General features: G+C 45.9%; 1 protein-coding gene across 8 annotated transcripts in view; it reads right to left on the reverse strand.

Annotated features, from left to right (window-relative positions):
• Window positions 1–453: 453 nt before the first annotated feature.
• The window catches only part of NEO1 (neogenin 1), a 235,749-nt gene continuing 223,054 nt past the window's right edge, over window positions 454–13,148 (reverse strand). For 6 of the 8 annotated variants that reach the window (XM_059180448.1, XM_059180444.1, XM_059180450.1 and 3 more), the window contains 5 exons: window positions 12,988–13,080; window positions 9,429–9,587; window positions 5,339–5,602; window positions 3,224–3,360; window positions 454–3,028 (listed from right to left, as the gene is read on the reverse strand). In XM_059180448.1, the coding sequence (XP_059036431.1) occupies window positions 2,945–3,028; window positions 3,224–3,360; window positions 5,339–5,602; window positions 9,429–9,587; window positions 12,988–13,080 (737 nt within the window). In that variant the 3' untranslated portion in view covers window positions 454–2,944. The remainder of the gene's footprint in view (window positions 3,029–3,223; window positions 3,361–5,338; window positions 5,603–9,428; window positions 9,588–12,987; window positions 13,081–13,148) is intronic. The other 2 variants (XM_059180452.1, XM_059180451.1) reach the window with 1 other exon arrangement.

The following is a 13,148-nucleotide window of genomic DNA, read 5'->3' on the forward strand; positions in this document are numbered from 1 at the left end:
CCCCAGAGAGGTGGGCTGGGAGCGGAAGGCCTGGATCTGCATGGCTGCCGAAAGATCGAGCTGCGGCCAGGATAATGCCACACCAGGGACTTGGCCTCTACACCTTCCAGGAGCACCTGCACTTCTCTGTGAGGGTCCCTTGGTTCTTTCCACCTTCCGTTCCTTGGGGTGGCTCCGTCCATACAGGGCAGCGACGGTGGCATGGGGGGTGGGGACAGGATTCATCTTCAGGGCTGGCAGACGACCTGACCGTGGCCGACCTGACCGCAGGCTACCTGACTGCGGCCTGCGGTCTCCCAGCTCACCCGCCACACCTCCCTCAGGGCCCCTCAGAACTCCTGCCTTTAAGACTGTGAGTGCAACAGTGAAGTCATGTCAAGGCCGGGAACCAGGGATGCCAAAGCTCTTGTTTTCTTAAGGAAAAAGTAAACAAACTCTTTGACCACACCAGAGTTTGATTGGATTAAAAAAGTGTATTGGATTTCCAATACTAAATAAAAACATGAAATTGTTTTTTAAAAAGCCATAGAGTTTACAGCATCAACTACAGAAAAGGCCAAACAAGTGTGTACAGAAACCAGGCCCCAGCAGCCCTCCAGGCCCCCCTCCAGCAGGCAACAAGGCAACAGACACGTTTGTTCCAAATCCTCCTGAAGGAAGCTGCCGAGCAGCAGCGCAACTAGGACATTACAAGACACACAATGGTTTAATTTCAAAAATCACAGGAATATGTAAGAAAATGTATTAAACTGTGAAAAGGTGCAATACAGAATAGCTTTCCTTTTTCTTAATTTTAAAAAATCCCCCAACTTTGAACAGTTATTTTATTTAAAAATAGGCCCCTCCCCCCGCCCCCGTTCCGCGGCAGTATCCAGGTGCCGAGGCCCTGAGGTAACACGAGTGTCAGGGTTCGCGGGAGGGAACGCCCCGAATACCGAGCACGTTTCTTTGGGCAAAAGGTAAGACAGCTTCTGGGGAATCTAGCCCTCCTGGTGTCCAGAGTGCTCTCCTCAGGACCAGTTTAAGTGCACTGGTTTTCCAGAATCCCACCTGGCACAGTCCTCTGTGACCGGCTGGCACGCGGCGGGACTCCTGGCATTGCACTTCTCATTGCCCCCAAAATAATAAATACAGAGTTCATCTACAAAACCAATATGTGTGAAGACCTCAAAAGGAGAAATAACGACTGTACAAAGGCAAGTGGGGTGTCTGTGGGGCCAGGGAAGAGCCCAGGGCCCCTGGGGCTGGTGGGCTGGGTACCCGCCTGTGGTCTCAGCGGCTGACCTCTTCCTGGCTACAGAAACAAAGCCTGATGCGCCTTCCACACTGCCTTCTTGGGAGTTGGGGGGAGTAGGGGGAAGATGCCTGATGGTCAGTCCTGGATTTTGTTATATTCTCAATATTAAAAAAAAAAACAAACCCACCTCAGCTCCTTACCTTTTTAAGACAAAGAACGTAAGGGCTGTTTGCAAAGGCAAAGGGCCTCCCAGCATGTCCCAGGAGCTTCCTGCTACCCGTGCTGATCAGGGGCTTTGCTGAGCTGCTGGGATGGAAGAGGTGGTGGTCCCCTCTGCTGTCCCTGACCCCTGCTACCTCCAGAACAATGTTCAGAAAGGAGTGGAGAGCCTTGGGGGTGCTGCAGCCCCTGCCGGCCTCATTCTTGTGAGTGCTTTCCCTAAGGGGCTCTGAAACACGGCAGCAAGAGCCGGACCGGCCAAGGACAGGAACTAGAGAGAAGCAAGGAGTCCTGTGAGGAAACCAAGTGCCTTTCTTTACCTCCCGCGACCCCCAGGGAACACATGGAGACAGCAGGAAAGGACTCCGTCTTGCCCCCTGACTTTCCGGGAACGGCTGGGGCTCTAGGCCTGCTCCGTGTCACTCCAGAGATCGGAAGTGCAGCACTGGCTCCTCAGCATGGACATTCTCACCAGGATGTGACCCACTCATCAGGGCAGCTAAGTCCTCGAACTCACCTATTGCACAGAAGAATTTTTTAACAAGACCCAAATGAAAGTCCAGTTGCAACTTAGTGACAATAGAGATGGACATGCCAGGACAGGACGAAAAAGAAGATGCTTCCGTTCTCTGCAGGCTTCTGGAAGAAAGCACGACGACTGAAACATTCACAGACCTCAGCAGCCCCTCCACTTCCTATTCCCAACCCCCCGGCCCACCCCCACCCCAATACTTTGAAACTGCACAGAAAGCAACAAATAAGTCTTTTCAATGTTACATTTCATTCAAATAGATCTGTGATCTCACAGTGATGAGAGGAGAAAAGTCAGGCCTTTAATAATTATAATAAAAAATAATAAAAAAGCTTACAAACAGCAATGCAACATTTCCTCCCCCCTCAAAGTGATGGATTAACAGCTGGTAGAGGATGCAATGACTCGGAATTCAAAAAATAAAAACAAAAAACAAGCCAACCCCTGGAACAACCCACACTGTCAATGACTTTCCATACGTAATTCAGACAAGTAGTCAAATGTTAACCACTTGTGGAGAACACCATGAACTCCCTTGGTTTTTCTTTCGAAGGTAAAATAAAATAGGACACAAATAAAACTGTACGTGAATGCCAATGTCTACACTCCATGAAGGTGATGCGGCCGCAGTACAAAGACACAGCCTGACCACAAAATGAAATGTACGGTGCACTTCTTGCCTCTTCCCCGGACACAAAATTTTGGCCCATGGTGCCCAGTCCTGCAGGGTATCAGCAGGCAAAGGGAAGCCGCCTTGATACGGGCTTCTTCCAGGCCGACCAGGAGAAGGCAGGTGGCCGTGCCTGGAGCTGGCCCCACGCAGGGGCGCCGGCTGGTCTGCTCACTCGCTCTGTGTTCTTAAGTGCTGTCTTAACGTGCTCTGTACAATCCTTGCTTTCCAGGCTCTGTCCCAAGACTTCTCGACCCAGGTCTGCAGTCAGGTCCTGGGGAAGGTCTCATGCTGTCGTGATGGCATTTAGGTCCTTCATTAGTCCTTCCAGGTGGGCCATCTCTTTGGTCAGCTCATCTGGTTCATAGCTCTGGGGAAAGAGAAGGCACATAAGCCATCAGCTCCGCTCCTGGCGCAGAGGAGATGCTCAGAGATGTCTGCTCAAAGTATGAGTGCATCTGTTTCACACCTCTGGGCCTGCACACAACATAGTGTGACCGGCACACTTGCAGGCCACCGGACACATACTCGACATCCTGGCTGGGCTGGTGGCCCAGGAACTTACACTCTCGGAGTCTTCCAGCATCCTTGTGGTCTCCTGCACGTCAGGGGCACTGGGCACCACCACTGGCATCGGAGGCCGGCTCCTTCCTAAAGTCCCAATGGAGGCCGTCTTCACCGAGTGAATGTGATGGTTCAGAGCTGAGGGGAAAGGGTACTATTAGGGGTGTGGCTGAGCTGCTCCCCCAGATCTCATGAAGGCAACTAAGGTCCAGATGCTGCTTCAGGGTGAGGGATGCACCCAGACCCAGTGTGGGTCTGAAAAGGCACTGCACTCAAGGGAAGGAGGGCAAAAGTGGCCAGAGAAACAGTTCCATCTGGCTTTAGAAAATTAGAAGTGTAAGGTAAAAATTCCTTTCATAATAATAAATTTTTGCCTCTGCACTGATGGTATGAAAGCAACAGTGGGTAAAACTGCTGTAGCCTTAGCATAAATTAGGGCAGTGGCACCAAACTGCAAAGTCATTCACGGACATGCCTAACATTAAAAAAATAAAATAAAATAAAAATAAAGCTGGTTTAACTTAAGATCATCCTTAATGAAGTAATAAAAATTACTTTACTAAATCTCCACCTTGATTATACAACCTTTATCCTATGTGACAAAATGGAAAGTATGTATAAAGTACTTCTGTCTACTACACGACGGTGTCTGACTGGAGCTCAGGACTTTTGTGACAGCTTGAGTTACCAGAGGAACTGTGGCTTCTGTCATGAAACACCAATGTCGGTCCAAAGAAAGAATGACAGACATACCAGTTATTCAGACTTGAGCACTGGGCAGACACTTTCTAGATGGTAAATAAAGTAAGCCAGTCACTTCAAGTAAAACAATGGACAGTTTTTATCTCCAATGATAAAATACAAGTTTCAAGTGAAAATTAGAATCTTAAAAAACTTGTATGTGCCACCAAGAGCTTGAGAGCCTCCCAACACTTACAGACTTTGGTGATACTAATAAATGTATTTTTACATTTTGTATAACGAACTGTGTTAAGTTTTGGAGGATCTGTATAACTTAGTGAATCAATATTTTCCAAATGATGTCCAATATCATGCATTCAAAGTACAAGATGGATGGATTTTCATGAAACAGAGTACAAACAGTTCATGGGTATGGCTATATTACATTACAAACAAACCTATAAGAAAATACAACTTCTTGTGTTTTGCTATAGTATTAAAAAAAGAATATCCAGTCTGAAAAGATTACAAAAATACTCTTCCCTTTCCAACTTCCTATCTGTGAGACCACGTTTTCTTCTTACACTTCAACCAAAATAACGTTTTGCAACAGACCGAGTGCAGAAGCAGGTTTGAGAATCCAGCTCCCTCCTATGAAGCTGGACGTTACAGGGATTTGTGAAAATACAAGACAATGTCACTTTTCTTTCTATATTTTTGTTTTGGCAAGTTATTTTTCATAAAAATATGCTATTTATTTTACATGATAGATTTGCTATTTTTAAATGAGTTAATAAAAAAGCTTAAACTTTTCTGTTTTAATTTCTAATACACTAAATATTGGTAGACCTAGCCCATGTAAAGATAAGCTCCTTCATTGTCTCAATAGGTTTTAAGACTATAAAGGGGTCCTGAGACCAAAAAGCTTGAAAACCACTGACTTACTCTAAAACAGACCATCATAACAGATGTGGAGAAGTAGGGATAAGCATGCTTTTCAGGTTAGGTGCTTCGTGGGGACCAGATGAACTTGAGCAATTGACTTCCGTCCCATCTGAAGGGTCCCCTTACTTCCATGTTTTGTCCTCCCCAATCCTTCCCTACCTTGTAGGAACCCTACAGAGGGAGGCATTTTGGGGAGGCTAAGTGGACTACATCTGTTGTCCACACCTATAGCCACTGGATTTTACCACCAAGAATTCTGCACCCAAAACACGATTCAGAAAGTCAGCCCTCACTCCCACAATATTATTCTCTAGTTCATATGCATTGCCCAGGGAGGGGAGCCCACATACTTCTTGAAAGGGGCAATGACTTCCAGCTACTCTGAACTACTAGGATAAGCCTGGAAGGTATTTGCTATTGTCAAAGAGGTGACTTGTGCCACAAGCCAGAGCCAAAGGGTCCCGCCAGTGGTGCTGCTGTCCTCACTCACCTTGCTGGGATAGTAACGGTGTGCTTGGCAGCGCGGGATCATAGGTGGGAGGGCCTGGGGGTGGGATTGCCGGCACAGCAAAGCTCTTCAATGGGTGGGAAGGGCGCACGTGGGCTGTAGGAAGACTCTGGCCTGAATCTTCCTCTTGGGAGCTTGCCAAGTAAGAGGAACTGGTAGCACCTTCAGGGTCCTGGTGATCAGTACAGCATGTTTGAGACGAGGAGGCTGGCATGGTGTCAGTGCTGGGGGTATTTCGAACGGACTCTACAGCAGGAAAGTCTAAATGTTAGCATTTCTTCTACCATTAAACACACGCACATACCAGGGTTCTGGCTACTTCTAAGGGCCTCTGAAATCAGCTCAATAAGCACTCAGGACCAGTGTTAGTCCAAGGGAACATGGATTAGCACCACTGCCAAGGCCAGGTAAGAATGGACTAATTCAAAAGCGTCCCAAACAACTTTGCCAACCAGCTGCTCTGCTGAAATGTTCTCGCCCACACAGCTAAGTGGTCAAAATTTTACAGCATTCTCCTGAGTACTTAGTAGGGAGTAGACATAAAGGTTCCCGGGGCTACTGTCTATTAAGATGTGAATATAAAAGGAGATTAAAAACATCACTCATTGACTGACCGATGGTCTTAGAAACTGGCCTGTCATAGATAACATGTCTGCCTGACAAGCACCAGATGTGCCCAGAAGGCCTGCCAGTTACTACAGAAGAGGCAATGCCACAGGACCTGCATGCCCTTGGGGGACTGTGCACGGCCTCACTAGAGCAAGAGCCCCATGGCTCAAGGGAGACCTGGACAACCAAAGAGTCCAGAGGTCTGAAAGTAGCTTTAAGAACATGCCACATAAAGGTGTTTGGGTCCAGAGGGAAAAAAATAGGGGAAGATCAGCCTGGAGAGGGGGACGACTAAGGAAGAACGTGACAGTCTCCAAATACGTGAAGAGGGGTCAGAGTTGTTCCAGAGGCAGCGTGGTGGGATAGAAAAACCACTGGCTTTGGAGTCAGATAAACCTGGGCTATAAATCTGGCATACAATCTGGGTTAACTTGGCAGTCACTGAATCTGGGTCTCTTTCGTCACCTACAAAACAGGGAGGACAACATAATTCAGTGAGGATTGAGATGATGTATGAAATGTGCTGAACACAGGACCTGAATAATTGATAAGGTTCATTTCTTTGTAAATTACTGAGCACTTACTCTGAGCCAGCCACTATGCTGTGTGCTCTACATTCATGAGCTCATTCTATGCTCACAGTAACTCAGAAGGCACCGGGATGTTAAGTGCTGCTCATGGACTCAGAATGGCGAGGGCAGGAGTCCGAATCCCTGTGCCCCAACTCCTAAGCCCATGCTCGGAACTCCCACATTACACTGCCCTTCCATTTCCAATACTACTGGCCCCCTTTAAAAGGAAGCCCTTGTAAACAGTGTGAGCCGGTGTGGACCCACATCGCTAACCTGAGGATGGGTCTGGAGACACCAGCTCAGGGCAAACGAGCCTGTAGAAATCCAACCTCTCCCTGCCCTTGTTACTGAGGTAACATTGAATCTATTCCCTTGGGCTCCCAGGAGACAGGATGCCCCAGTCATGAGTGTTAACTTACCCTCAGATTAAAGATCTTGGGTCCCAGGGGTAAGGGACTCACACACCTTCCCCCAGTGTGGAAAGCCTGGCTGTGATAACCCTACTAGGCCTATGTCACTTCTCATCCTCTCAAGAGGTGCACTGAGGACCTCATTTCTTTGCTTCCTAGAGTCAGCGATAACCACAGCTAGGGAGCTGCTGGTCTTACTCTGTGCAATCCTGGGCTGGGGAGAAGCCGGTTAGAGAGGGGAGTAGGGGGTAGGAGAGAAGCAGCAGACTCCAGCCTGGACCAGGTCAGCCTATGTTGGGAGACGGGTCAGGTCAGCTCTGGGCACACAGGTTGCCTCGACTGCCTGACTTTGATGTATAAGCTTCTCAGGGTCCAAGAGGTGGTGGGAAATGTGAAAAAGGAGAATAGTGTTGCCTACCTGAGTCAGAACCCTGGCCTGCTGCCACATACCAGAGCCACCTTGCTGTGTAACTGGAGAGGGCACTGGCCATGTTATATTCCCAGTAAAGGGTGTCACGCGGCTGCCCCACAAGGAAAACTATCCAGTCATTAAGATTTCTCCCTTGCCTAAGGGCCTGCTTCCTGAATGACTTCCCTCTCAGGGTTTAAGACACAAAGTTTACACTGGCAGAGGTCTTGGACAAGTGGAAAGTGCTCTTCCTGTGTCAAGTGGTGGCTCTCTAGGGCAGTGACAGCCCTACTCTGGCCAAGCCCTAGCCAAGCTTAGCCCACATGCATAGGGCTGGTGGCAGCACCGAGCTCCAGCGACCCAGGAAAATATAACGGTGAAAGAATGTGGATCATTTCAAGACACTTGCCCTGTATTCCTGAGCTGTCTTCAGTGACTTTCCCTGTCATTAGTTTACCTTCTTTATGTCCCTCTGGTCATTAAAGTGATGAACCCTATAGTGATACAAATCACTACTTTTCCCTCTCTTCACTGTCTGCCCAAGTTTACTGAGAAAGGAAATTTTAGCAGCATTAGACCACCTGGATCAGGGCGGTGAGGGCCGCTCTGCTCCTTGCCAACCTTCAACCCCCTGTCTTTCCCCTCCTAGTCAGAGAGGAAGGAAGAGGGGGCTAATCTGATTGAGAAGAGCCTGACCTGCCCTCAGGCAGGCCCACATCCTAGTGGGTGGGATTCTTCTGCCTTAAAAATAGAGAAAGATAGTCAGGACACAAAAACTGCTTTCCAAGAGCAGATCTGGAAGGCTGCTTTCCAGTCTCTGTTCTGTCTGAGACTAGCTCTATGAGGCAGAATTTGGTTCTCCAGACAATGGCCAGTGGACTGTCTTTCCCTAAAGCAAGTGCCCCAAACCTCGATCTGGAAGGACAGAGCAGGAAGGCCCATTTTGGACACAAGTTTAAGTGGCATTCTTCATTTGGTTTGGAGAGTGCAAACCAAGTAAAGGTTGGGGAGTGGCAACTCTGGGGGTGAGTAGGCATCCCCTTAATAAAGCTGTGATCTTCATTTGATGTTTTGGGTATGTTTCAAATTGATCAAAGCTTAGAGAGGGGGAATGTTATTGGTAACCCAAACTTCTAGCATGAGGTTTTGAGGTACTTTTGAAGTGGAATTCACTTGAAATTCCCTTATTTTCCAGAACGAGCAAAATTTAATTCTACTCATGTTGTAACTATTAACAGACACATTTCAAATGATGGAGAAAGAACATACTGTACATACGAAAAGTTACTAGATTTGCACCTAACACTGACAGGATGGAAGTTAATTTTCATCTAATGAGGATTAACAGTATTTGTTCCACTCCTCCTTGAAACTGTTCAATAATGCTATTTCCTAAGACTTCCAAACTGGGGACATGTTTATCTGGCAATGTATTTCTTTAAATGCACAGCAGTTTTAGGCTCATTTCCTGTTTTTTAGAGATGATGCATGCCTGTGCACCCTCTTCTAACGTCAGTAATCCTCTGGGCAACTTGAGGTTTACAATGTACACAAAATTCACAGGGCTGTGAATGGCCCCAGCTGGCCTCACTGGCCCTGGATGCATTTCTTACTTTGGGCCACAACAGGAGTACGTATAAGATTTAACATGAGAATTATCTTACGGCTGCCCTATACACCCTCCTAACCACAGAGTAACTGCAAGGGGAAGGCCACATCTCGTGTCTGAAAATCATCCCGAATGAGTTTTCCGTTCAGATTAGAAGATTAAAAAATAAACAAAATATGACTGAATCAAGATGCAACTTGATGAAACAAGACATGGTTATGTGATTTGAGTTACTACATTTTTACTAAGAGGACACCTTGCACCGAGCACTTATCAACTTAGGGAGAAAAAAATGGGGGGTGGTGAATTTTATAGAAATCAATCTGAGTCAGTAACAGAAATGTTATGATACATAAACAACACAGAAAAATTCCAAATCCTTCTAGGCAGGGCAAGTCCTTCCCAGTTCAGCTTGCCAACTCTGGGAATGCTTTCCATCTGGGGCTCGAGCCTCATCTCTCACCTGTGGAATTGGCCCTGTCTGAAAGGGACAGGGATGTGCCAACGGGCCACGGGCTGCCCGGGTGGTAGAGATGACTGCGAGCTGGAGAAGCGAGGCTGCTGGAGTGGAAATGATGGTGAGGGTTATCGAGGGGATGGATGGGATGGGCACTAATCACAGCTGTGGATGAACACAAGACAGAGAAGTGCTTAACATGCTTGCACAGACACAGACAAGTCACCGTTCCAGAGCAAAGCCACCCCTGCCCCTCCCACGCAGTACAACCATTCCATTGGCTTCTGAGGGGCAGCTGGCTGGTGTGAACAATTAGCCATGGATTTCACTTTTTTTTTTAAATCAACATGCTCCTATGCATGTATCTATCTATCTACACACACACACACACATTCTCTGAGGAATACACACTAAATGTTAATGTGATTATCTTGGGGGATAGCATGGTTAGGAGTTAAAAAAAAAAACTTCTCTTGGTTTATTTGTATTTCCAATTCCTCTACAATAAACATGGATTGCATGAGTTATTAAAAATATCTATTTGAATATGTTACAAAATATAAATCCATATGCAAACAAATGATGATTTAGGTTTCTATCATTTTTTTCTCCTGCTAAAAAAATAGAAATTTCTCTTCCTCTGAGTATATTCCTAGTACGTTCTGTTTTTTTCTTATTGTTGAATGAGGCATGCAATAGGTATTTAAGCTGAATAGACGAGTTTAAGCAGTTTAATCAGTTAATCAGTTTTTCCTATCTTAAAAGGAACGTAAATAGAACTGAACTCGTCTAGCATGAAAAACATGAAACACAGCTCTATGGCACCGTCTCTTAACTGCTTCTAGTCTGGGAGCTCGGCCACATCCATTCACATTTTAAAATATAAATGGTTCTTTCCTAATTGCATCCTTCCTTCTATATTGGCTAAGGAATTAAATTTGCTGCATTTTGCTAACAAATCCAAATTTCCACACAGATATTCCATATATAACTTACTATGAAGACAAAACACTCCTTTAATGAGGCTTCATTATCGATCCTAGAGATGCAAACAAAATCAGAAGCCCAGTTGGGGCTTCTCTTAGGTACTCCCTTAGAGTAGTTTTAGAAACAGAACGTTTAAGACCAGCACGGACAGCTCTAAACCCCTCAAGTAGGAAAAGAGGTGGGGCTGACTAGGAACACAGGGGACCTTTTTTTCCCTCTAAGCAAGGGCTTCACCAACTGTGATAAAACTTAATTAACCTCTGGAGTCTATTAAATGTCTCTGTCACCAAGGATCTCCGTAGATCTTTGTAGGGCCACTCAACATTACTCTAGTGACGAAAAATTCTAGACACTTTTATTCTCCAGCTATTTTCTGCCCTGGCCACTTGCCAGACAGGCAGATGGCACAAGCAACCACGGGCCCTGGAGTGTCACTGCTCCTTCCCTCTTAAGGTCTGGGGAAAAAACAGGGGCGTTCCCTGCACTCAGAGGCCAGAAGGCTCAGATGGTCCTTAGGAACAAAACACAACTTGGAAAAGCCAGCAGAGGAGATTCAGGGTAATCTGGGAGGCAGCACCTCCTTTAGGGGAAGAGAGGTGGTTTTCCGAAAGGAAGCTTCAGCATCAGTATTTTCTAGAATTAAGGCCAGGGGGAACAGAAGAAACCTGCTGGGCTTTTACCTAGGAAGTACAATGTGAGAAGCATTCTCAGTATGCAGGACTCTAGCACAGAAAAACAGAAGTGACTTTCTCTTTTTAAAGGCATTTCCAGTCTTTCCAAATTGGGTATATAAAAAAGAAGATGATGTGAAAGCACCTCCCTAGAACAAGGCCAGCAGTCACTAGCTGTCAGTTGCCTTGGGTCCTGGCGCTTCTGAGCAAGGCCTTGTACAAGGCTGACTGAACCTCCGCCCAGTGTAGCCAAGTGCTTCCCAGCAGTGCTCAGCTGCTGAAGGCCAGGTGGGTGGCCAGTGGGGCAGACTCCAGGAGATGCAGCCTGAGAAAAAGGACTGGAGCCAGGTGGGGAAAAGGAGATGTCACAGCATACTGGAATACCTGTTTTCAGAATCTTGAATTAAAGAATCCACTCACTCACCCACCTACCGAGCCACAAATTAAATAATACTGTATATGGGTACTCCTTGCCCATCCCCCAAAAAAGAAAATGAAAAAAAAAAAAAAACAAAACAAAACCTGATACCAACTGGTACAACATATCTTTTCTCCTTAGCACTTAAAAAGAAGCCAGTTTGGGTAAAACTAAAATCTTGTACAAAACAAACAAGTAGTCCTGCTTATCATCCTGCTATACATCAAACACAACTGCAATGGGTTTATCCTTTTCAGACACTTACGTTTTTAGACCTGGGACCCCAGCCAGGGCACCTCTCATAAGAGGGAGACAATGATTTTCCCTGCATGCTTCCAAGTTCAGGCCCTTCTTTTTTCATCATGGTCCCTACTTTGTACAGAAATGACCTGCTAATCAATCAGTCCTTTCTCTTCCAAAGCTGACTTTTAGAATCTAGCATCTACATGTCTGTGCACAGTGAGTGTGACAGTGTGTGTGCATTTACACACCTGGATGTTTCACCAGTTTCCAAGTATAGGGAGCCATGGTTTACTTCTTTGGTGTGTAGGGTATCTGTGACTATTCAAATCTCTGTCACTTGTTGACAGAGAGGTGGCTGAGAGTTCTGAAATGGGATATCTTAAGAAATTAATAAAAAACTCAAAAGCTCATTTAGGTTAAACTGAAAAGTGATCGAGTAGATGCTTTCAGGATTTGAATCTAGGTGTCTGACAGTGCTACGGCTTACTGGGTATCTGTTCAGCTTACAACAAATACTTCTGGTACAGAACTGGAAAAACTTGTTATCAGTAGGTAGGTGGCTTTTTCACTGTAGGATGGCACAGGGGACCCTCACCTGAAAGCCCCACTGTGCTAGCCGGTCAGAATGGCCTCCCTACCTTGAAAACAGTGACAAGGGAGAAGACACAGTAGTTTGAACAAAAGCATTGGTTTGTTCCACTGTTTTTTGGTTTTCAAACTTACTGTGAATTTCAAATATTATTAAAGGAGGCCAAGTAACTTTTATGTTTATCAAAGTGAAGCATGGTAAATTAAGGTTGAAAAATTTTGTTTCAAAAACTCTGTTCTGTAAACTTAAAAATCCTCTAAAATATAAAGTCAGTTAATTAAAAAAATGACAGGTGTCCATCAACACTGAATGTGTGTCAGGAAGTCTAAGGAATACTGTGACATCCAGCTATCCTTAGCTCCAGCCTAGAATGACGCTTCTCCACCCTCCTGTACAGATGCCGTGCTTACTGTTAGGGAGACTGGTTACTTCTCTGTTCCTGGGAGACTGGGGTAGTTGGCTTTTTAGCTTATTTATCTCAAGAAAGATATAAATTGCAAAATACAAAAGTGTCTGGTATTTCTTGTCAAGATGCCAAAGCCTCAGTGGGTCATCTTTTGTGTCAGGATCACATGAAGTCAAAGACATCATTTGTAGTGGCTCCCCAGGACAACTGGGTAGACTGGCAGCACAGGGGAAATGAGAGGTTTCACTTACGCTGGGGTGGCTGGGAGTCAAAGGGCATCATCATTTTTGGTCTCATTCCCCGCCTTCCAGCCAGTGTAGACATGCTGTCCTCTGATTCATGCCCTAGACAGCAAATATGGATGTTAGTTATAAACGTGTGCCCCAGGCCACTAAGCAGCCTCAGTGGTAAA

The sequence above is a fragment of the Mustela lutreola genome, chromosome 7 (genome assembly GCF_030435805.1).
Source record: "Mustela lutreola isolate mMusLut2 chromosome 7, mMusLut2.pri, whole genome shotgun sequence".
Lineage (NCBI taxonomy): Eukaryota > Metazoa > Chordata > Mammalia > Carnivora > Mustelidae > Mustela > Mustela lutreola.